The sequence below is a fragment of the Oncorhynchus kisutch genome, linkage group LG8, assembly GCF_002021735.2.
Source record: "Oncorhynchus kisutch isolate 150728-3 linkage group LG8, Okis_V2, whole genome shotgun sequence".
Taxonomy (NCBI): domain Eukaryota; kingdom Metazoa; phylum Chordata; class Actinopteri; order Salmoniformes; family Salmonidae; genus Oncorhynchus; species Oncorhynchus kisutch.
In genome coordinates this window covers 77,853,041-77,876,529 of record NC_034181.2, presented here as the reverse complement: position 1 = coordinate 77,876,529, position 23,489 = coordinate 77,853,041, and the positions used below count along the sequence as shown (strand labels likewise).

At 42.4% G+C, this 23,489-nt stretch overlaps 1 protein-coding gene across 3 annotated transcripts; it reads left to right on the top strand.

The window, feature by feature from the left end:
• The first annotated feature begins 973 nt into the window (after positions 1-973).
• Positions 974-20,979, top strand: LOC109881532 (alpha-protein kinase 3). 3 transcript variants are annotated; one of them, XM_031831279.1, is made up of 16 exons: positions 974-1,032; positions 1,321-1,593; positions 4,722-4,760; positions 5,237-5,358; positions 5,520-5,637; positions 5,781-7,767; positions 13,723-16,039; positions 16,553-16,700; positions 16,936-17,063; positions 17,665-17,700; positions 17,935-18,212; positions 18,396-18,484; positions 18,607-18,824; positions 18,925-18,973; positions 19,159-19,347; positions 20,099-20,979. In XM_031831279.1, exons 2-16 carry the CDS (start codon positions 1,457-1,459, stop codon positions 20,220-20,222), a joined length of 5,979 nt encoding a protein of 1,992 aa, XP_031687139.1. In that variant the 5' UTR covers positions 974-1,032; positions 1,321-1,456; the 3' UTR covers positions 20,223-20,979. The 3 variants fall into 3 exon arrangements, with proteins under 3 accessions (XP_031687139.1, XP_031687140.1, XP_031687141.1); XM_031831280.1 differs by lacking the exon at positions 4,722-4,760; XM_031831281.1 differs by lacking the exons at positions 17,665-17,700; positions 17,935-18,212; positions 18,396-18,484; ... (2 more) ...; positions 19,159-19,347; positions 20,099-20,979 and having other exon boundaries at positions 16,941-17,057.
• The last annotated feature ends 2,510 nt before the right edge of the window (positions 20,980-23,489 follow it).

The window sequence follows — 23,489 nt, the reverse complement described above, 5'->3', positions numbered from 1 at the left end:
AATGGCAATGTACCATCCACACCTATAGATCTTGAAGGGACTATATAAGGCTGTTCTTTTCCGATTGCTTTTCCTCTGGGGGTCTGACAGAACAGTGTCAATCACAACACAATGAGAGCACAGGCAAGGACCAGGGTGGTCGAACAGTGTCATCACAGCTTAACCAAACAGCAGCCCAACAGATGATGAAACTGACATCCACAACTTGCACGGCAATTCTGTGAAAAACTCACTGAGAACAGCACTTGTTTACATGTTATATCAATAGCATAAAAATATCACAGAGAAGTAACCATTGCAAAATGTTCTATTGCATTTAGACTCACATTTGTCCCAGTATATTTGTCATATGCAGGATCAACAAGCCTGTTGCTGTGGAAGGTCAGTCATTGTAACCAAACACTTTTATGTTTGGAAAGTGGGAGTGATGGGACTGGATGCCTGAATTTACAGCTCTTTTAAATTGACTTTTAAGGCTGGTGTCATCATTCTGATTGACAGGGTCATATGATACTTTAGCACCACGGGCTGTATCAAACACTAAGCATGCACGCTGTTTAAGAGAAGAAAAAGCGCAGTCACCCATTGGGCCACATGAAAGACCCTCTGCTGTTTTAGAGGGCACGTTTTCCAATGGTAACCAAGTCACACACTCGTGGTGTCCTAACTTGCTTAACCCAATTCGTAACATTTGGAGGACAACCAACTCTTAGATGGCCTTGTGGCTTCTGACTAAGCATGGTTCCCTATGGATTTATCTCCTCCACAATGCTGGAACAGATATCATCAAAACTCTTTTCTACAGATTATTTCCCAAAGGCAGTTTTCCTTGTGGTGGTGGGGTATTGTACTTAAAATGGTTCGAAGGCTAGTTTTGGAAAATGTGATGTGCTCTTGTGCCTATTTGTAGGCCTGTTATAAATAGGTTTGGCAGGGTACACATGCTCATGTTTGATTGGAAATTGCACAGTGCCTTGAGTCGGAGAGAGTGGTGGGTCCTTATACAAAGAGACAAAAGGAAAGCTATGAATGGTGAGTTTACCTCAGAGATCTGATGGAAGATAGCTTGTCGATGAATGATGATATAATGGATGTGTTACCAACTGAACATAACAACATTACTTTGAGCAAACATCTCTGTTGCTGATATCAGTCTCTATAGTATAAGGCATTACACTACAATTGATGAAGACAATAGAAGTGTTTGCTTTTTTAAAAACATGTTTTCAAGCTCATAAATATTTACCAAAAAAGGGAATAATCTTGATTTTGTATCTTGTTATTAAAAATAACTTAGTGTCATCTTTATCTCTCTTTCAGCTGCTATCTCCCAGATTTAGAGCCACAGAAGAAAACCTCATTTGTTTTGGTGGATGTACATCATCATCTGTTGCCTTCTCTGAGGAAGTTTCTCCTGGGAATTTAAGTTTGAAAGAGAAACTGTATCTGTTGGAGAATGAGTTCCAGGAGGCTGATGACCCGCTCCTACTCTGCGGGGGACGGCAGGTCCAGCTCCCACAATGGAGATGATGTCATAGGGAGTAGCAGAGCCAGCAGCCGCAGCTACCTCTCTGATGTCAGGCCTGAAAACAGGTACACAACCCCTCAGCTCAACACAGGAAATATTACTGTACCTCAACAAGCAACAAGAAAGTTAGAATATGTTTATTACCACATCCCTCTCCTTTTGAAGTGAAGTTTAACCATTGATTCGGCATCATTGCATTATGAGGTCTTAATAATAAAACAATAATCATTGAATTTATAATGCCTTTTTAAATTAAAATGATTGGATGGCTTGGATTAAAATTATTTCTCAGTGTGTTAGTTAGTTATAGATAGTTGTGTTAGTTATATTTACATAACATTTACATTTGAGTCATTTAGCAGACACACTCATCCAGAGCCAGTTATCATGCATTCATCTTAAGGTAACTGGATGAGTCAACCACATAGTGGTTAGTTAGTTGGAGATAGTTGTGTTAGTTATATTTACATAACATTTACATTTGAGTCATTTAGCAGACACACTCATCCAGAGCCAGTTATCATGCATTCATCTTAAGGCAACTGGATGAGTCAACCACATATCAAAGGCATTGTTGGTTTCCATGGTGTCGTTTACTGCATTTAGGACTGTTTGAATGGCCAGCTGATAGGCAACACTCACTACCGGCTCATAAAAAGCTATGACCATGAAGGTCAGCTCTCAGCTCTTTATAAATAAACTGCATCTCACTGCATGAGCCTGTGTAAAGGCAAACCGTCTTCCAAAATGCATCCTACAATTAGAAGAAAAGTTTATGAAAATCCAATCTTCCTACTACTGGTTATGTCTACTTATGGCCAAGTGCGTGCTGCAAAACTATCAAGTCAAGTGAAAACATGTATTCTTAATTATAATTAAATAAAATATGAATGGTACAGATAGTATCGTCATGTAATACTTGCTGACGTCACTTAGTGTTTTTCCACTGTCAGTGGTTTGATTTTGTTTCACCGTAGACACTAGGCAATAGTCAGTCAAAATACAATCTCAAATAAACCATGGCCTTAGCAGCACCCTATCTTAATGATCTGGCCGAGAGACTGAAATAGATGACAACACCAGACAGAGTGACTAGACCTACACTTAAACACTCTGTTTGTGGCTATGATTACAGGCATGACATATCCACCAATTAAGATGTTGCACTCTATGGTGAATGGAGTGATATTAGTTCCAACAGAAGTGGAATCAGAATTAAATAATTTTCAATTCAAAATACATTTCTGAATACAAAATGCAGTTTTTGTTGGCATTAATGTCACTCAATATTGAGCCTTCGATACCTGCATTCTGTATTGAAAGCATGTAAAGTTGAAGTCAGAAGTTTACATACACGTTAGCCAAATACATTTAAACTCCGTTTTTCACAATTCCTGACATTTAAAAATTCTCTGTTTTAGGTCAGATAGGATCACAACTTAATTTTAAGAATGTGAAATGTCAGAATAATAGTAGAGAGAATTATTTATTTCAGCTTAAAAAAATGTTGTTGTTTTTTCATCACATTCCCAGTGGGTCAGAAATTTACATACACTCAATTAGTATTTGGTAGCATTGCCTTTAAATTGTTTAACTTGGGTCAAATGTTGCAGGTAGCCTTCCACAACCTTCCCACAATAAGTTGGGTGATTGTTGGACCATTCCCCCTGACAGAGCTGGTGTAACTGAGTCAGGTTTGTTGGCCTCCTTGCTCGGACACACTTTTTCAGTTCTGCCCACAAATTGTCTATAGGATTGAGGTCAGGGCTTTGAGATGGCAACTCCAATACCTTGACTTTGTTGTCCTTAAGCCATTTTGCCACAACTTTGGAAGTATGCTTGGGGTCATTGTCCATTTGGAAGACACATTTGCAACCAAGCTTTAACTTCCTGACTGATGTCTTGAGATGTTGCTTCAATTTATCCACATCATTTCCCGTCTTCATATTGCCATCTATTTTGTGAAGTGCACCAGTCCCTCCTGCAGCAAAGCACCCCCACAACGCGATGCTGCCACCCTCATGCTTCACGGTTGGGATGGTGTTCTTCGGCTTGCAAGCGTCCCCCTTTTTCCTCCAAACATAACGATGGTCATTATGACCAAACAGTTCTATTTTTCTTTTATCAGACCAGAGCACATTTCTCCAAAAAGTATGATCTTTGTGCAGTTGCAAACGGTAGTCTTTCTTATGGCAGTTTTGGAGCAGCGGCTTCTTCCTTGCTGAGTGGCCTTTCAGGTTATGTCGATATAGGACTCGTTTTACTGTGGATATAGATACTTTTGTACCTGTTTCCTCCAGTATCTTCACAAGGTCCTTTGCTGTTGTTCTTCGATTGATTTGCACTTTTCGCACCAAAGTACATTAATCTCTTGGAGACAGAACGTGTCTCCTTTCTGAGCGGTATGACAGCTGCGTGGTCCCACGGTGTTTATACTTGCACACTATTGTTTGTACAGATGAACGTGGTACCTTCAGGCGTTTGGAAATTGCTCCCAAGGATGAAACAGACTTGTGGAGGTCTACAAAAAAAAATTCTGAGGTCTTGGCTGATTTCTTTTTATTTTCCCATGATGTCAAGCAAAGAGGCACTGAGTTTGAAGGTAGACCTTGAAATACATCCACAGGTACACCTCAATTGACTAAAATGATGTCAATTAGCCTATCAGAAGCTTCTGAAGCCATGAAATAATTTTCTGGAATTCTCCAAGCTGTTTAAAGGCACAGTCAACCTAGTTGTGTATAAACTTCTGACCCACTGGAATTGTGATATAGTGAATTAGAAATGAAATAATCTGTCTGTAAACAATTGTTGGAAAAATTACTTGTGTCATGCACAAAGTAGATGTCCTAACCGATTTGCCAAAACTATAGTTTGTTAACAAGAAATTTGTGGAGTGGTTGAAAAATGAGTTTTAATGACTCCAACCTAGGTGTATATAAACTTCCGACTTCAACTGTATGTCTCATTACTGTAAAATGAATTTCATATGGACTAAAAGATGGGAATTTGATGTGAATTTGATAACCAATTAAATGTAATAACCAATTAAGGGCATATTTGATAACCAATTAAAAGCATGACAATTGGTGATAGTTTATGTAAGAACACTTCTTAGTCCATCTTCATTCATGCCAGAACACCTATACACTGTGCCTGATAAGCTGCTTCTATTTGCATCCTCTCTGTATAGCTACTCCAGTCACAGCTATTCTCAGTACAGGCCATCAAGGTACTGTCATGTATTTGTTTCATGAAATTCATTTCAACTAACACCAGCACTTGCTATCTTTTAGCTTTCCTTTAGCCTGGCTTGTGTTGTCTCACCGTCATGACATTGAGATGGAACGATGTGTGCTTGGTGAAGTATGTTCGCTGATATTTGATTATAGTGATATTGGATTGCATCAGATATTGCATCACAAACTACATAACACTCATTTTGACCTCTGCAATTCTTATGGAAAGCAAGACAATCCATGGATATCAAATCACTAGGATATGGAATCACATTACCTTACAGTATGTAGGGTTGAATGTGTTGATAAAAATGTCTTTATATATTTGACAAATTATTGCATTTTATATTCCATATATTTTGTCTGTCTTCCATTGCCTGCATAGATGATTACATATTTTGAAAATAGCTTTGTCCCAGGTGAGAGACATTTGTTTACATTTGAAAATGTAACTAAGTGTGTTATGCAGGAGCACACTACATTGTGTTATGGCGCATTTAACGGAGGAGACCCAGCCATCCTTTGAGACGACATTAAAGTCAAGAGCCGTATCTGAAACCTGTAGCATCAAGTTCACCTGTGAGGTGTCAGGTAAACTCTCCCCTGGTGTGTGAGTGGGCGCAATACGTTGTTTGTAATAGCCTACATACTTTGTTGTTGTACTTGCTAACCAGTATTATCTATCTGAATATTTTACAGTAAGTGTGAAATGTAGTCTCTATAACTGTTTCTCTGTTTCAATTTGACTCCAGGTCACCCCGCTCCAGAAGTGACATGGTATAAAGATAATTTGCAATTGGACAGATACTGTGGACTACCTAAATACAACATTTCCCACAATGGACAAAACCATTCACTGCACATTTACAAGTATGTATCAAGATCATAATTGTCATTTGTATTGAAGATGTTAAACATTATCATATTGATGTCAGTTTGGTTTGTATTGATGCACACAAATATTATTTAAAAAACTGTATAATACAAGTATCTATGATTTGTTTTCTTTACAGTTGCACTGTGGAGGATGCAGCCATCTACCAGGCGTCAGCCAGGAACAACAAAGGCATTGTGTCCTGCTCTGGAGTCCTTGAGGTGGGGACGATGAGCGAATACAAGATCCACCAGCAGTACTTCGCCAAGATCAAACTGAAGGCCGGAAACACACGCAGAGAGCTGGAGGAGCCCAAGCCGTGGGACAAGGATAACCACGGGTCTCCTGGTAGTCGGCAGGAAACACTGAGGACCATCAGTCCAGATCGGTCCCAGAGGAAGCGACGGTCCCCCATGGACCCCAGCCTCAGTGCCCCCAGCTTTATGGAGGATGAAGTGGTTGAGGAGAGCACTCAGGTTCATGCTGGGGAGGCAGAGGCCAGGCTACAGGACACACCTGTGGTGGGAGAAGAAAAACGGGAATCTAACAGGGCTGGGTCTTCCAATGTCAATGGACAGGCAGCCATTACAGAAAATAGGAGCAACAAAGGCCGGACGTATGTTTACGATTCAGTGCAGAAGTCTTTTGCTCCACACACACCAAAAGCATCACTGGCCAAGAAGACAATAAAGATCTCCAATGGAGAGGATAGTGGGATGACGGCTGATAGCCAAGCAGGGAAGAAGCCTGAGGAGAGAGGGATGAGTGAAGAAGGAGAGGTCAGTGTGACACCCTGTCTGGTTGAGTCCTCACACTCACTGGGGTCATCAGAAGAGGCCCTGGAAGTGGAGAGGGCTGTTGAAACTTCAGCCTCAAAGACAGAGAGTGTAAAATACATGAATAAGTCTGAGAGAGCCCCACTGAACAACACTGTGTCAGTAATGGAAGAAGTGAAGGTCCAAGTGAAGGAGAAAGTACCTGTACAAACACCACCACACAACGGAGAGCCTAGCATCATGTCTCCTTCTACTGGGCTCCTCTCTACAGGGGAAACCATCTCAGGGAATAAGAGTCAGAATGCTGCAGTGGCTCAGGTGACCCAAAATGTTGGAAATAACAATATTATGGGGAGTCAGAGTACAGTTCCTCCTGTCACCTCAAGTCCTTCAGCTAAACTAAAACCACAACCAAGTCCTTCAGCTAAAATACAACCACAACCAAGTCCTTCAGCTAAACTAAAACCACAACCAAGTCCTTCAGCTAAAATACAACCACAACCAAGTCCTCTTTCAGCGAAATCACAATCACAACCACATCAACCAAGTCCTCCTTCTGTGACGTCACAACCACAACCAAGCCCTTCAGCAAAACCACAGCCACAACCAAATCTTCCTTCTGCAAAACTACAACCACAACCACGTCAATCAAGCCTATCAGTAAAATCACAACTAGGTCCCTCAGTAACACCACAACCACAACCAGATCCTCCTTCTGGAACACTACAACCACACCAATCAAGTCCTTCAGTAAAACTACAACCAGGTCGCTCAGTAACACCACAACCACAACCTGATCCTCGTTCTGCGAAACTACAACTACAACCACAACCACGTCAACCAAGTCCTTCATTGAAATTACAACCACGTCAAACAAGTCCTTCACCGAATTTACAACCACAACCAAGTTCCTCCGTCACACCACAACCACAAGCAAGTCCTTCAGTAACAATTCCACAGGTGTTGAGAAACACACCGGAGGACATTAAAACCCATCAAAGCAACGTAACAGACATGGAGGTAGACGATAAGCCTTCTGTCCTGGAACACCTAAACAGCACCACTACTCCCCTAAAAGGTCAAACTGAATGCCCGGGGAAGGGTTCAGCATCAGTGCTTGAGGTGCTAAACTCAGATACTTATTCCATCCATGGAACTGGAACTGCAGTTGAAGTTGCTGGGGAATCAGTGGAGTCAGTACTAACATCACCCTGTAAGAGCAGCGAGGCTGTCTCTGCCTTGCCTCAGCGTCTGTGTGAACAGTCAGGAGATCAGCTGTCTGTGGAGGAAACAAGCACGTGCCTAAAGAATGTGTCTTTGTCTCGGCTGCCTGCGCAGCTGGGTGGAGAGGTGAGTGTCTCTGCCCTGTCCCTATGAGCTCATGGAGCGCCTAACATTTCCAAAACACACCAGCCAGATCAGATCAGTAACACAAGCACCCACAGGGCTATTATTAGACTTTACAAGTATGCCCCTCTCTGTGTGACAAGACGTATGTGTAATGATGCATGTGCTGGCACGGACAGCAGGTATATTACTACTGCTACATATCGAATGGCTGAAAACATGAATATAGAAATCACAGAGTACCTCAAGACTTCTTTTGTGCGTATGATTTGTGCAATAAGGATTTTGGAAGGTCAACAATCTTAGCTTGTGTGACAGTGTGGGGCTTTAAGGCGACTGTGAATGGTCTTGGTGGTGGAAAACACATAGCATGAGAGTGAAAAGCACAATGGAACAGATGGTACAGCAATGATGCCTTAAAAGGTTTTGGATTTGTCCAGACATAGAGGCAGACAGCATGATGGGTAATATTTTTGCTATCCTTGAGAGTTGAGCTGCACTGTTATCCTCGTCTTTTAGTTACACTGTTGGTCGCAGCCATGCCAACCAGAGAGGAAGATTATGTCGTTTTTGTCTCTCATCCAAAGAGGTGTAAATCATTTTAGGCATTGATTATTTTTTCTCTCTAAAGAAGACATTTATGATTTCCTACTATTTGGGCTTTTTGAAACACTGCATCTTCTACTGAACCCAAGAAAAGGAAGATATGGAAACAAAGTACTGTGAAAATAGCGCTGAGACAGACTTCTGTCCACTCTGTTCCATCAAGCACCCCTTTGAATGATCCAAATTACATTGTCTCCCCACTAAACCTAAAAATATTCAATGTTCCATGTCTGTCTGTGCTTAGTCCACTGTCATACTGTGAACACTGTGTGTGAGAGAGAGACAGGTTATAAAGCACTTTCTTGTTTCAATGAAACCAAAGTAGGCCTACAATAGATTTTTGTACAATGTGAACCTAAGAACATACTCTCCCTTCTGTACTTGTCATTATAAATGTTCATGTACTCCCCATTTCAATATAATTTGTCAGTTGATTCTTCAAAGGCAATGCATTTTTATTTCACACAACACCATATTTTAGTTCTGTGATATTGAAATCAAAGTAGAAGCAATGTGAATGGTCCTTTCAGTAACTCTGGACTTATCTCATTCACTGATGGAGTGACACATAAGTCACACCGGAGCCAATCCCTCTGGTGCTAATTTCAGCTGACCAATTAGATCTGGTGCTTATTTCAAATGAGTTACATATCTCTTACTGTTATGTTTATCTAAGACTAAAGGAACATGAGCTCAGACCAGGAGTCAATCTCACAACAGATCCACATGCACTCTGCAACTGGTCGAAACATTAGACTACCTCGTCCTGTACTGTGGGACTGCACTGTGTTTGTGAGGGTATTGTTCATCTCCATGGCTCATCAAAGGACATATTAAGTTAATTAATAATCATCTAATAATCAAATGAGTGCAGCTTAACAACGCTACACCCCAGTAGCACTATTAGACAGTAATCAAATATTTCTATCTGAGGGGTTGAACCTGTGTGAATTTTAGTGATTTGACTACAAGCCATAGCTGTCAAGTCAAGAACAGTTTGTGAGATAGTAACAGAGTTATAACTGGAAAACAGGATTGCTTCATCAATTGACCAGGTTCCAGTTAGTAAATATGTCTGAGCACTCAGAACTTAACACAAGAGCGAGCTCAAAATTGAAAACAAGATTCATTCGTTAGATACATTACATGACCAAAAGTATGTGGACACCTGCTTGTTCCAAAATCATGGGCATTAGTATGGAGTTGGTCCACCCTTTGCTGCTGCACTCTTCTGGGAAGGCTTTCCACTAGATGTTGGAATATTGCTGCGGGGACTTGCGTCCATTAATCTACAAGAGCATTAGTGTGATCAGGCACCTGTCTTGGGTGATTAGGGCTGGCTCGCTGTCGGCTTTCCAATTCATCCCAAATGTGTTCGATTGGGTTGAGGTCAGGGCTGTGTGCAGGCCAGTCATGTTCTTCCACACCGATCTCTACAAACCATTTCTGTATGGACCTCGCTTTGTGCACGGGGTATTGTCATGCTGAAACAGGAAGGGGCCTTCCCAAAACTGTTGCCACAAAGTTGGAAGCACAGAATCTAGAATGTCAATCTATGCTGTAGCGTTAAGATTTCCATTCACTGGAACTAAGGGGCCTAGCCCAAACCATGAAAAACAGCCCCAGACCATTATTCCTCCTCCACCAAACATTACAATTGGCACTAAGCATTCAGACAGGTAGCATTCTCCTGGCATCCGTCACACCTAGATTTGTCCGTCGGACTGACAGATGGTGAAGCATGATTCATGATTTCAGAGAACGAGTTTCCACTGCTCCAGTGTCCAATGGCAGCGAGCTTTACACCACTCCAGCCGACGCTTGGCATTGCGCATGGTGATCTAGGCTTGTGCTCAGCCATGGAAACCCATTTCAGAAAGTTCCCGACGAACAGTTATTGTGCTGACGTTGCTTCCAGAGAGAGTTTGGAACTCGGTAGTGAGTGTTGCACCCGAGGACAGACCATTTTTACGCACTACACGCTTCAGCACTCGGTGGTCCCGTTCTGTGAGTTTGTGTGGCCTACCACTTCAAGGCTGAGCCGTTGTTGCTTCTAGACGTTTTCACTTCACAGTAACAGCACTTACAGTTGACCTGGGCATCTCTAGCAGGGCACACATTTGTCGAACTGACTTGTTGAAAAGGTGGCATCCTATGATGGTTCCATGTTGAAAGTCATTGAGCTCTTCAGTAAGGTCATTCTACTGCCAATGTTTGTCTATGGAGATTGCATGGCTGTGTGCTCAATTCTATACACCTGTCAGCAATGGGTGTGGCTAAAATAGTCAAATCCACTCATTTGAAGGGGTGTCCATATACAGTGCCTTGCGAAAGTATTCGGCCCCCTTGAACTTTGCGACCTTTTGCCACATTTCAGGCTTCAAACATAAAGATATAAAACTATTTTTTTGTGAAGAATCAACAACAAGTGGGACACAATCATGAAGTGGAACGACATTTATTGGATATTTCAAACTCTTTTAACAAATCAAAAACGGAAAAATTGGGCGTGCTAAATTATTCAGCCCCCTTAAGTTAATACTTTGTAGCGCCACCTTTTGCTGCGATTACAGCTGTAAGTCGCTATCAGTTTTGCACATCGAGAGACTGACATTTTTTCCCATTCCTCCTTGCAAAACAGCTCGAGCTCAGTGAGGTTGGATGGAGAGCATTTGTGAACAGCAGTTTTCAGTTCTTTCCACAGATTCTCGATTGGATTCAGGTCTGGACTTTGACTTGGCCATTCTAACACCTGGATATGTTTTTTTTTGAACCATTCCATTGTAGATTTTGCTTTATGTTTTGGATCATTGTCTTGTTGGAAGACAAATCTCCGTCCCAGTCTCAGGTCTTTTGCAGACTCCATCAGGTTTTCTTCCAGAATGGTCCTGTATTTGGCTCCATCCATCTTCCCATCAATTTTAACCATCTTCCCTGTCCCTGCTGAAGAAAAGCAGGCGCAAACCATGATGCTGCCACCACCATGTTTGACAGTGGGGATGGTGTGTTCACGGTGATGAGCTGTGTTGCTTTTACGCCAAACATAACGTTTTGCATTGTTGCCAAAAAGTTCAATTTTGGTTTCATCTGACCAGAGCACCTTCTTCCACATGTCTCCCATGTCTCCCAGGTGGCTTGTGGCAAACTTTAAACAACACTTTTTATGGATATCTTTAAGAAATGGCTTTTGTCTTGCCACTCTTCCATAAAGGCCAGATTTGTGCAATATATGACTGATTGTTGTCCTATGGACAGAGTCTCCCACCTCAGCTGTAGATCTCTGCAGTTCATCCAGAGTGATCATGGGCCTCTTGGCTGCATCTCTGATCAGTCTTCTCCTTGTATGAGCTGAAAGTTTAGAGGGACGGCCAGGTCTTGGTAGATTTGCAGTGGTCTGATACTCCTTCCATTTCAATATTATCGCTTGCACAGTGCTCCTTGGGATGTTTAAAGCTTGGGAAATCTTTTTGTATCCAAATCCGGCTTTAAACTTCTTCACAACAGTATCTCGGACCTGCCTGGTGTGTTCCTTGTTCTTCATGATGCTCTCTGCGCTTTTAACGGACCTCTGAGACTATCACAGTGCAGGTGCATTTATACGGAGACTTGATTACACACAGGTGGATTGTATTTATCATCATTAGTCATTTAGGTCAACATTGGATCATTCAGAGATCCTCACTGAACTTCTGGAGAGAGTTTGCTGCACTGAAAGTAAAGGGGCTGAATAATTTTGCACGCCCAATTTTTCAGTTTTTGATTTGTTAAAAAAGTTTGAAATATCCAATAAATGTCGTTCCACTTCATGATTGTGTCCCACTTGTTGTTGATTCTTCACAAAAAAAATACAGTTTTATATCTTTATGTTTGAAGCCTGAAATGTGGCAAAAGGTCGCAAAGTTCAAGGGGGCCGAATACTTTCGCAAGGCACTGTATATACACTACTGTACAAATGTTCGGGGTCACTCCGTGATGCTGGTCTTCTAGGCAAAGTTGCAAAGAAAAAACGTATATATCAGACTGGCCAATAAAAATAAAAGATTAAGATGGGCAAAAGAACACAGACAGAGGACAGAGGAACTCTGCCTAGAAGGCCAATATCCCGGAGTCGCCTTGTCACTGTTGACGTTGAGACTGTTTTTTTGCGGGTACTATTTCATGAAGTTGGCAGTTGAGGACTTGTGAGGTGTCTGTTTCTCAAACTAGACACTCTAATGTACTTGTCCTCTTGCTCAGTTGTGCACCGGGGCCCCCCACTCCTCTTTCTATTCTGATTAGAGCCAGTTTGCGCTGTTCTGTGAAGGGAGTAGTACACAGCATTGTATGACATCTTCAGTTTCTTGGTAATTTCTCGCATGGAATAGACTTCATTTCTCAGAACAAGAATAGACTTACGAGTTTCAGAAGAAAGTCTTTGTTTCTGGCCATTTTGATCCTGTAATCGAACCCACAAATGCTGATGCTCCAGATACTCAACAAGTCTAAAGAAGGCCAGTTTTACTGCTTCTTTAATCAGAACAAAAGTTTTCAGCTGTGCTAACATAATTGCAAAAGGGTTTTCTAATGGATCAATTAGCCTTTTAAAATGATAAACTTGGATTAGCTAACACAACGTGCCATTGGAACACAGGAGTGATGGTTGTTGATAATGGGCCGTTGATAATGGTACCCGCAAAAAGTATGAATACTTTTAAATACATACTGACATTTTTTTAAACTAGTAAACAGATCTGCAGTCGACAGAGCTTTGCACATTGTGGATGTGGAATGTCACCAAAGTTAAATCTTTTATTTTATATATTTATTTTTACCCCTTTTTCATGGTATCCAATTGTTTTTAGTAGCTACTATCTTGTCTCATCGCTACAACTCCCGTGCGGGCTCTGGAGAGACAAAGGTTGAAATTCATGCGTCCTCCGATACACAAACCAACCAAGCCGCACTGCTTCTTAACACAGCGCGCATCCAACCCCGAAGCCAGCCGCACTAATGTGTCGGAGGAAACACCGTGCACCCTTGGTTAGCGTGCATTGCGCCGGCACAGGAGTCGTTGGTGCGCAATAAGACAAGGATATCCCTACCGGCCAAGCCCTCCCTAACGACGCTAGGCCAATTGTGCGTTGCCGCACAGACCTCCCCGTCGGTTACGACAGAGTCTGGGCGCGAACCTAGGATCCCTAGTGGCACAGCTGACGCTGCAGTACAGCACCCTTAACCACTGCGCCACCCGGGAGGCCATGCTTTTATTTTTGATGTGTATATAACAATGATGTGTGTTTATGTGTCATGGATATGACTGCAGCAAAGTATTTACAGAATGTAAATCTGTCTCTGCTTTTATTGTGCCTCAAGGTTACACAGAACCACAGACAGACAGAGAGAGAGTGGAAGGGAACACCTGTCGGGCAAGAACCTGTAATACTAACCATCCGGAGAAAGCTGGACGGACAATCACCTTCGCCACGACAAAGTTCTCCATCGTCATCGGACAGAGAAGTCACAGCAAATGACAATAAACAATCTCCTACTTTGCACAATCCTCCGAGCCAATCGGCCTCTGACAAAATGACGCAGGGCACACAGGATCATTCCAGGGGATCAAATGAGAGCCATACATTACCTTTTACAGAGCCACTAAAGTCACCCCTGGAAAGCCCGGGTGTTGGTGAGAAAACCTTGGGGTGTAGTGTTTCCTCAGTAGGCCAGCAAGGCCAAGTTGAGATAGCTATAAAAACCGTTGGTGAGACAGAAATACAAGTTGACGTTAAAGTACAGGGTAACAATTTGGCTGAGTTACATGCACAGGGAGGCAGTTATGAGAGAAGAGTTGACATGGAAACTGTTTATAAAGTTAGCAAAGTTCAGGAAGGTGAAATTGAAAGACTTACGAAAGCACCTGAAAAGAAAAGCGTCGAAAGTATAGCAGTGTCTGTATGGGATGAGAAGAGTATACCTGTGTTGAAGACAGCAGAATGCCAAGCTCTTTCTCTAAATCCCTGCTTTCAGCCTATTATTCCAGACACATCACAGACGGCTGACACAACAACAAGTGTCCCAAACACAAACCTCTCAGAGCAACAACCAAAAGCCCCAACACCTGTAGCCAAAGTCATGTCTATTGCCGAGATTCTAAGGTCACAAATGGAGAAAAGTGCCCCTACAGAAGTAAGTCCAGTGTCACCCATTTCAGATGCACCCATTTCAGTGGCACTTATTTCAGTAGCTACCATTTCAATGCCCCTTATACAAAGTCTAAACACAGACCAACAACCTAAATGTCCCCCATCAACTGACATACAGGATGTGAGAATGCAAAGTCCAGAGTTGAGGATGGATGAGACAGAGTACAGGCAGGAACCTGAGAAAGACACTTGTAAGAAGGAAACCAATATGTCTGTCAGTTCTATTTCAGTTTCAAATGTAGAATATAGATTTAATACCTCTGAACCAGAACGAGTTGAGACACCCATAGTTACTCCTATGACTGAAGCCTCACCTAAAGCTTTTGTTATTCCTCCTATCTCTATTGTAGACATGGATGGCACTTTAGAGAACAGTAATCCTCCTGTATGTATAGTAATGGACATTGAAAGTGTCATGGATACAGAGCAGGAGCATCTTTTGGATCATAATGCTGATATTAGTTTGGCTGCGAATAAGGATGGTCAAAAAGAGTCTTCTCTTGTTACTCCTGAGCAGAAGCCCTTGGACACTACAGTTCCTCCTCCATCCATCTCATCTGTTACCTTTCCTGCAGAGAAACAACAAACACTAGAAAATACAGTCAAAGGGATGGATTCTTCACACTCACTGCCTCCAGTGTCCAGCAGTCAACATGGCAGAGACCAAAGGTGTGCTTCTCCCCTTTCGGAGCGATCCACAGATTCTAGCTCACTTCCTAGTGCCACTGAGAACCAACGTTTTTCTACAAAAAATACAGGATTTACAAACAACATTGCAACCACAACATTGCAACCTGTCAGTGAAAAACAGAGAGACTCTTCACCAGATACTGATATGATTTTAGGTTGGAGTGAAGCATGCAAACCTGATGCTCCTCAGCCTGGTCCTCAGACTGTACGAAGGTTTGATACCAACGGTTCCCCAAGTAGTGAGACACAAGGGTCAGTACCTGTTCCCACCATTCCGTTGGATAGCAAAAGCTCTTCATCCAAGGAGGTGAAAGTTGAGGAATATTCAAAGCCAGACTCTTCAACATCTGTCTCAGTCACTGAAAGCAGTACTGGCCTGCTGAAGGGATCAGACAGTGTGTCCCCCATGCCCTCAGCCACACCAAAGGAACTGGCCTCCGGCGCTAGACGCAAAATCTTAATCCCGAAACCCAAAGGAGAGGACCCTGGAGCTGTTGCTTCACAGATTGACACCCAGAGCCCCCAGAGAGAGGAGGTCCTCAGGATGAGCTCCAGGCTATGCCCAGAGTCCTCCTCTCCCATGTCCCCTGGGCTGTCCCGCAGGTCGCCCCTGCTGCAGCCCCCCAATGGCCAGCGCACCCCTCCAACAGAGAGACGCTCCCCACTGCTCAGTAGGAGGAAGCTGGCTCCAACACCAGAGACCCTCAAACAGAGCCAGGAACCTGCCCTGGAGACAACCGGCACTACCAAGACTGAGGAGAAACCAGCTGAGAAGGACAAGCATAACCCATTCAAAGGTAAACTCCTTTCAAGATATATCAGCTTAGTGTACAAAAAAAAGTTTAAAAAAGGGGTGGCTGATGTTGGCATACTTTTAGAGAGTAGCTAGTCTTATTCAACTAAATTAACCATTGGAGTCAGTGTAGTTTCTTTGGCTAACCTCCAGTAGGGAGTGCTATCGAGAGCCTTCGTGCTTCCTCTGTTTGCTTTGACATTGTCACGAGATGGATCGTCAGTTATAGATATAGAATTAATAGAACTGGCTTACAACCTCTAAACCTGGCCATTTGACTGGGGATGCTTGTTCTATTCATTCTATTTCTATGAGGCCAGCTACTTGCCAGGTGGGATTACATGGAGGCTTAAATGAAATAGTATCCATATTACTTTAAGTTAGGAAGCTGAAACATAAGAAAGTGTTTATCTTTACCTAGTCTTTACCTAGTTGTGCCTGTCTGTCGGGAGTCCCTCTCTTACTGGCACTAATCTCTCTCTCCCCTCCTCTCTTTATCTCCCCCCTCTCTCTCCAGCTCCTCAGGTCATCAGGAAGATTAGAGGAGAGCCCTTCTCAGATGCGGCAGGACATCTGAAGCTGTGGTGCCAGTTCTTCAACGTTCTTAGTGACTCCACAATTAAGTGGATCAGGGATGAGGTGGAGATCGCTGAGGTTAAGAGAAGGTGAGTCCTCCATGCAGGCTGCCTTGACGTGAAATGCTGTAGCCAAAATTTGGAAAATAGTGTTTATAAAAGGGATTCAACAATAAAATAATCACGATCAAAGACGGTTTTCCTGATGGCAACAATGTAAAGGTGTTGTAGAGACACCATGTGGCTGAGAAATTCTAGTTAGAGCTTTCTGAAACTCTGTTTATTTTGCTGTTCTGTCCATCCCTGACTCCTGTGTGTTTCCCAGTGCAGGAGATGAGACTCAGGTAGCGTTGGCTATTGTCCAGACGTCCAGCAGAGACTGTGGAGTTTATGGCTGCACCATCACTAATGAATACGGGACAGACACAACAGACTTCCTACTGAGTGTTGACAGTATGTACACTAGTGTCTCAGTTCAATCTCTGAAGTTGTTTCAACACGTTATCTCCTATACCTTTATATCTCTTATCTCTCATTCTGTCGACTAGAATCTATTTTTTGCAGTACTCTAGCGTGTGTTATCTCCTATATCTTTATATCTCTTATCTCTCATTCTGTCGACTAGAATCAATTTTTTGCAGTACTCTCTGGCGTGTTTTATCTCCTATATCTTTCAAGTTTTATTTGTCACATGCACAAGTACAGCGAAATGCTAAACTTGCAAGCCCTTCCCAACAGTGCAGTATTCAATGTCAAATAGTATAACAAAAAAACTGGAGAAATAAGAAATAAGAGAGGAAGCAAAATAAATAGAATGTAAGTTATATACAGGGTCAATGCCAGTACCACATTTACAATGTGCAGGAATACTGGAGTAGTTTGTGTACATGAGTGTGTGTGGGTGTTAGTGTGGGTGTGTGAGTGTGCAAGCAAGTCAGTGTAGGCGTGATAGGTGGATATGCATAAACTGGGCTGAAAAGTGACTGGTAGCAGGAATATATAAACACTTAGCATCTCACAAGCTCTTATTCTTTCTACTCTGTCTTTTTTGCAGTACTCTCTGGCATGTTTCTGCGTGAGGATCAAGAAGGTAAGATTACATTTGTCTATTATTTGTTAGGATGTAATTGGTGTTCAACACTGTCCGGTCACACCCCATCATTTGCCTTGCGAGGCACCTGATCCCCAAGCTTACATGAATGGTTAGCGCCGTTCAACTAGCCATTCATGGAAGCTTGCAGGATCAGGTGGCTCACGATGCAGCCTCATAATACCACTTCCAGTGCATTATATTTGATGATGTTACTATCTTTCCTCTCTACAGTGGGAGAGGAGATAGAGATGAGTCCACTACTGTTCACCAAGGGCCTGGCTGACTCTGGTGTCTGGGGAAGTAAGTTCTTTGGGCGTATCATGATGGAGGAGGCCCATATAGGAGAGGGCTGCTCCCACAAGGCCTGCAGAGTGAAGGTCATCTATGGGCTGGAGCCAGTGTTTGAGTCTGGGACCACATGTTACATTAAGGTGAAGAGCCCCATCGCCTACTACGGAGTCAAGGAGGAGAGCAACCTGGTCGAGAGAAACCTGGCAATCACCCAACAGGTGAAGGGTTTTACTTCTTTAACATAAAGTAAATGTTTAATGAGAATCAATGGAAATTGGGCCAATGTAATGATATTATTGATGTTATGAAAGAAATCAAAAAACATTTAGTCAAAGCTCTGATCCCTAACCCAATTAAAGTTTTTTCTGTCTGATCATGAATGCAATCTTCTTTCCATAAAGGAATGTAGACTTCAGAACATTGCTCGTGAATACTGCAAGATCTTTGCTGCGGAATGTAGGGTGATAGGAACCTTTGGAGAAGTGCTGGAGTGAGTGAGATCATCAAAATGATACGAAACTTGCACATAAAAACAATGTTTTTTCATATTATTTCACCTCTTTGTTTAGTCTTCTGTCATACCACAGTGTGTGTATGTTCTTGGTTACACAGAGTGATCCCAGTCCACCATATGTATCGGCCTGCCAACACAATTCCCCATGCCACGGTGGAGTCTGATCTGAAGGGGGTCTATCTGAGGTACTGTCTGATGGACGCTACGGGCCGGCTGGTCATGAGAACTGGCTCAGAGGCGGCACTGAAGTGTTGTACTCTGCAGCACTGGATCCTCCAGTGGACCAATGGAAACCTGATGCTCACTCGGATGGAAGGTACAGTGTCCATAGTCTCGGATGACTAACTCTATCAGGACAATGCTTTGGCTGAATAACAGAACAGGTGAAATGAACTGTAATTGTGATTTTGCTGCAGGTGTTGACTTCAAGATCACAAACGTTGGAATTTCCATCAAATCGAAAGGGTTGGTAGGCCTATAATTTATTCTGTTGTATTTTCTGAACATTGTGTTCTAGAGATATTCATGACTACATAGACCATTTACAATTACAATTACAAATACTGTAATAACCAAATCTGGCACGAAGCTCTGTCAACAAACTGTTCCTTTACTCATCTGTAACATTGAATCTGTTGTTATTATTCCAGGTACCAAAGTCTCACGATCACAGAGAACCCCAATGTGTTTGAGCAGTTTGTCTCTCAGCACCAGTGTAACTACTACTGCGGCCTCCTCAGCCTGAGGTCCCTGAAGACACAGGACTCCCTGCAGACCCCAGCCAAACCCAAGTGCTCCAGGAGCCCCCTGCTCCACCGCAAGATGGGCGGCTCCTCCAGGTATGAACCACTGCCATTGTGCCCTTCAGCAAGGTACTTAAAGGACAACTCCACCCAATAACTATCTTTTGGTATTTGTTTCATTAGTCCGTTGTTGATTTAGTCCCAAAATGTTTTGCATGTCAGCAATCAACTTTTCAAGATATGTAACGTTCAAAATTGAGAAATCTGGCCTGAATTATGCATTTAGCATCAGAGGATGTAAACACAGCATCAGAGGATGTAAATGCAGCATCAGAGGATGTAAACGCAGCATCAGAGGATGCAAACGCAGCATCAGAGGATGCAAACGCAGCATCAGAGGATGCAAACGCAGCATCAGAGGATGCAAACGCAGCATCAGAGGATGCAAACGCAGCATCAGAGGATGCAAACGCAACATCAGAGGATGCAAACGCAGCATCAGAGGATGCAAACGCAGCATCAGAGGATGCAAATGCAGCATCAGAGGATGCAAAATGCATAATTCAGGCAAGATTTCTGTATTTTGAAAGTCACATATCTTGAAAACTTGATTGCTGACATGCAAAACATTTTGGGACCATATCAACAACGGACTAATGAACCAAATACCAAAAGATAGTTTTAGGATGGAGTTTTCCTTTAGCCCCCAAATCCCCTCCATCCAAGGGCGCTGCGCTGTGGCGGACCCTGTAACTTCTCAACATGTGTGTCTATGGGTGTTATTAAAAAGGTAGAAGTCGAAGTCTGTGCTAGCCAAATTGATTAATAAAGTACCTATTTTATTCAGTCCCCAGCCCTCCAGGAAGGCAACAGGAAGCCCCCGGCAGATCAGAAAGCCAGCACAGCCAGAGGACAGCAAAGCCACCGACAAGCACAAGGCCGTTGATGTTCCCAATGTTGTCCGAAGTTAGAAAGCAAGCAACTGCTTTTCTCAATAAAGAGAATAAATGCTGAACCAGATATGGAATTACTGCCAGACTTGTCCTCCCACCTATAGAGCTTTCGGGGAGCTGGGAGACGGTCTGGGATGAAAGGCTGGTGACCCCTCCTCCAAGCCGTAACAGACAGACAGACAGACAGAAAGACAGAGAAAGACAGAAATATGAGATCAGAAGGAGAAGGAAAGGCCAGGTGAAGGAAGAACTTGAATGTTTCCAGAAATGACAGAGGCTTCATCCACATCTTTTCATGAATTTTGTGTTAAAATAAACAATGAAATGCCACCTCAGTTTTAATGGGCATGTCGCCTCTGTTGCCAGAATCGGAGACAATGAAATGAATGACACACTAGTATGTCCTTCAAATTATTAATTTACACATTAATTTCACTAATGAATAAATTCTTAATTTATTGAGTAGATCACATAAAATTTTAGGCTAAAGCTTTCACATTATACAGGGATTCCTATTGCATATTAGTAATAACTCGAAGAAGTAATTCACAGTAGTAATTCACAAGGTTAGCAAGCCAGCTCGATTCAGGTCCCAACAGCATGAACATCTAGGGGAAATACATTTAAAGGGATTGTTATGGAGTTAAAGGTTATCTTCAATGGTGAACAGTGCTCAGGATAATAGTTCTGTTAAGAAAACTATGCCCTAAGAATGTAGCGTATATTGTTTTCCATGACACTGTGAATAAAAACGTGGTGCTTTTTATACTGTAAATGTGCCTACGTTTTCATGTTGCAGTGTATGACATTCATAGAAAATGCTCACGGGATGCAATGGCTGTAAATTAAAATGAAATATATTTAAATGAAGCCTCTTATTGACCAAGGTGTGTTTTTCTCAATGAAACAGAGTGCTACTCTGGAAACCATTTGACATGCAATGTATCTCAGTCGTAAATAATGACGTGGGCTAGCCGCTATGTCACTTGCTGTATTCTGACATATAAGTATCTGACATTACAGATGTAGGATCGTAATTTGGTCACCCTGTTGCAGGAGAACTGTACCACTTGGGTAATGATTTACCTTGATGACATATCCATAATATATAAGCATTTCATGAACGTGTTATAACAGATCCCAACCACATTATTAAAGGTTAATTCAATATATCCATAGCCTATCTATAACTTAAGTAATGTCATGCTATACAAGAGCTCATATTTAGGTATCTTAATAGATCCTCATTACAATGACAGTATAGGCCCATGACTTACCTTCTGCTTCTTCTTCTCACTTGGCTCAATGGTACATGAAGATCCCCAAAGGCTTGAATCATAAAGGTACATTTTACGGATCAAATTGTGTAGTTGAGGGTAAAGGTGTACCGGTTCACCAAACCCATGGTTCGAGTTATATTGTGGTTACGGTTCAGTTTCGGTACAGCGGAAAAAATAGATAGAAACAGTTTTAATTTGTGTTTATTTGGGAAAATACGCTAAATTTAAAGCACCCTATTTGTGGCCAAAGTCCAGTTTCTGTGACGTCATTCACAATGTTTCTAGTATTGTCTGTTGTGACAAGGATTGTTAGGTTGGGCCTCAAGTAGAGGTCTAAAAAGTTGGACACGATCGGAAATTAGACTTTCCCACCCGGTGTAATATGCACAAATAAATGTTTCAATTCAGAGACCCCCTCCGAATGGACCTGAAGACATGGTCGGATCCGAGTGAGGGAAGTAGTAGGAAAATATATTTGAAAGTTACTTTAAACAGAGCTGATTAAGTGCAAAGGAGAGCAGGCGGAGGAGGGGCCTTGCAGTGTGTGTACTTTGAGTGAGTGAAACAGGAGCAAGGAGGGAGGGAGAGGCAGAAACCAACCGAGCTGACTTGTGCTAGTAGACTAACTTCTAGCTTGTCATAGCTAGGTTATTTATCTTCCAATATGATTACGTAGTACCTGTCTTGACTGCATCAATACGAGAGAAGCTAGTTAGCTAAGATAGCTAACTACCCCTTACAAAAATGCATTTATTGCTGCAAACTTCCCGCAAGTTTGTGGCTAATTTGCTGCAAACTAAATAGTGTACAACAAAATGTTGCCAGAAGTTTGTAAACGTTTGCCACTAGTGGTGAATCTGCAGCAAACATTTGGCAACAATAATATTCACTATCACTAGTGGCAAACAGTTGATGACCAATCAAGGGGATTAGAAACAACTGTTGGAAATTGGAAACCAAGTTAGCTAGCTAGCTACAGTACCTATCAACATTGTCTGGTGAGTGTCTAACTTATTAATTAAACTTTTAAATGATATTAGCTAAATTATGCCTAGTTAGCAATGTCCTGCTTTATCAGATAGAGTGAAACATTTGTTGATACCAGTTTCATTCTGTCTGTGCCACGCCACTGACGTTAGCTATCATATTTGTGCACAATTAATGTGATTGGTAGCTAACTAATGATTTGGTTTTTTTAGGTGTCGTTTAATAACAATATGCATGTCAACACAGTGCATTCGGAAAGTATTCAGACCCCTTCACTTTTTCCACATTTTGATATGTTACAGCCTTATTCTGATTAAATAAATAAAAATACTAATCACTCGACACACAATACCCGATAATGACAGTGAAAACAGGTTTTTAGAATTTTTAAAAAATGTATAAAAAAAAATAAATAAGAAATACCTTATTTACATAAATATTCAGACCCTTTGCGGACGACACAACAGTGGTAGGCTTGATTACCAACAACGACGAGACGGCCTACAGGGAGGAGGTGAGGGCCCTCGGAGTGTGGTGTCAGGAAAATAACCTCACACTCAACGTCAACAAAAACTAAGGAGATGATTGTGGACTTCAGGAAACAGCAGAGGGAACACCCCCCTATCCACATCGATGGAACAGTAGTGGAGAGGGTAGAAAGTTTTAAGTTCCTCGGCATACACATCACAGACAAACTGAATTGGTCCACTCACACAGACAGCATCGTGAAGAAGGCGCAGCAGCGCCTCTTCAACCTCAGGAGGCTGAAGAAATTCGGCTTGTCACCAAAAGCACTCACAAACTTCTACAGATGCACAATCGAGAGCAACCTGGCGGGCTGTATCACCGCCTGGTACGGCAACTGCTCCGCCCTCAACCATAAGGCTCTCCAGAGGGTAGTGAGGTCTGCACAACGCATCACCGGGGGCAAACTACCTGCCCTCCAGGACACCTACACCACCCAATGTTACAGGAAGGCCATAAAGATCATCAAGGACATCAACCACCCGAGCCACTG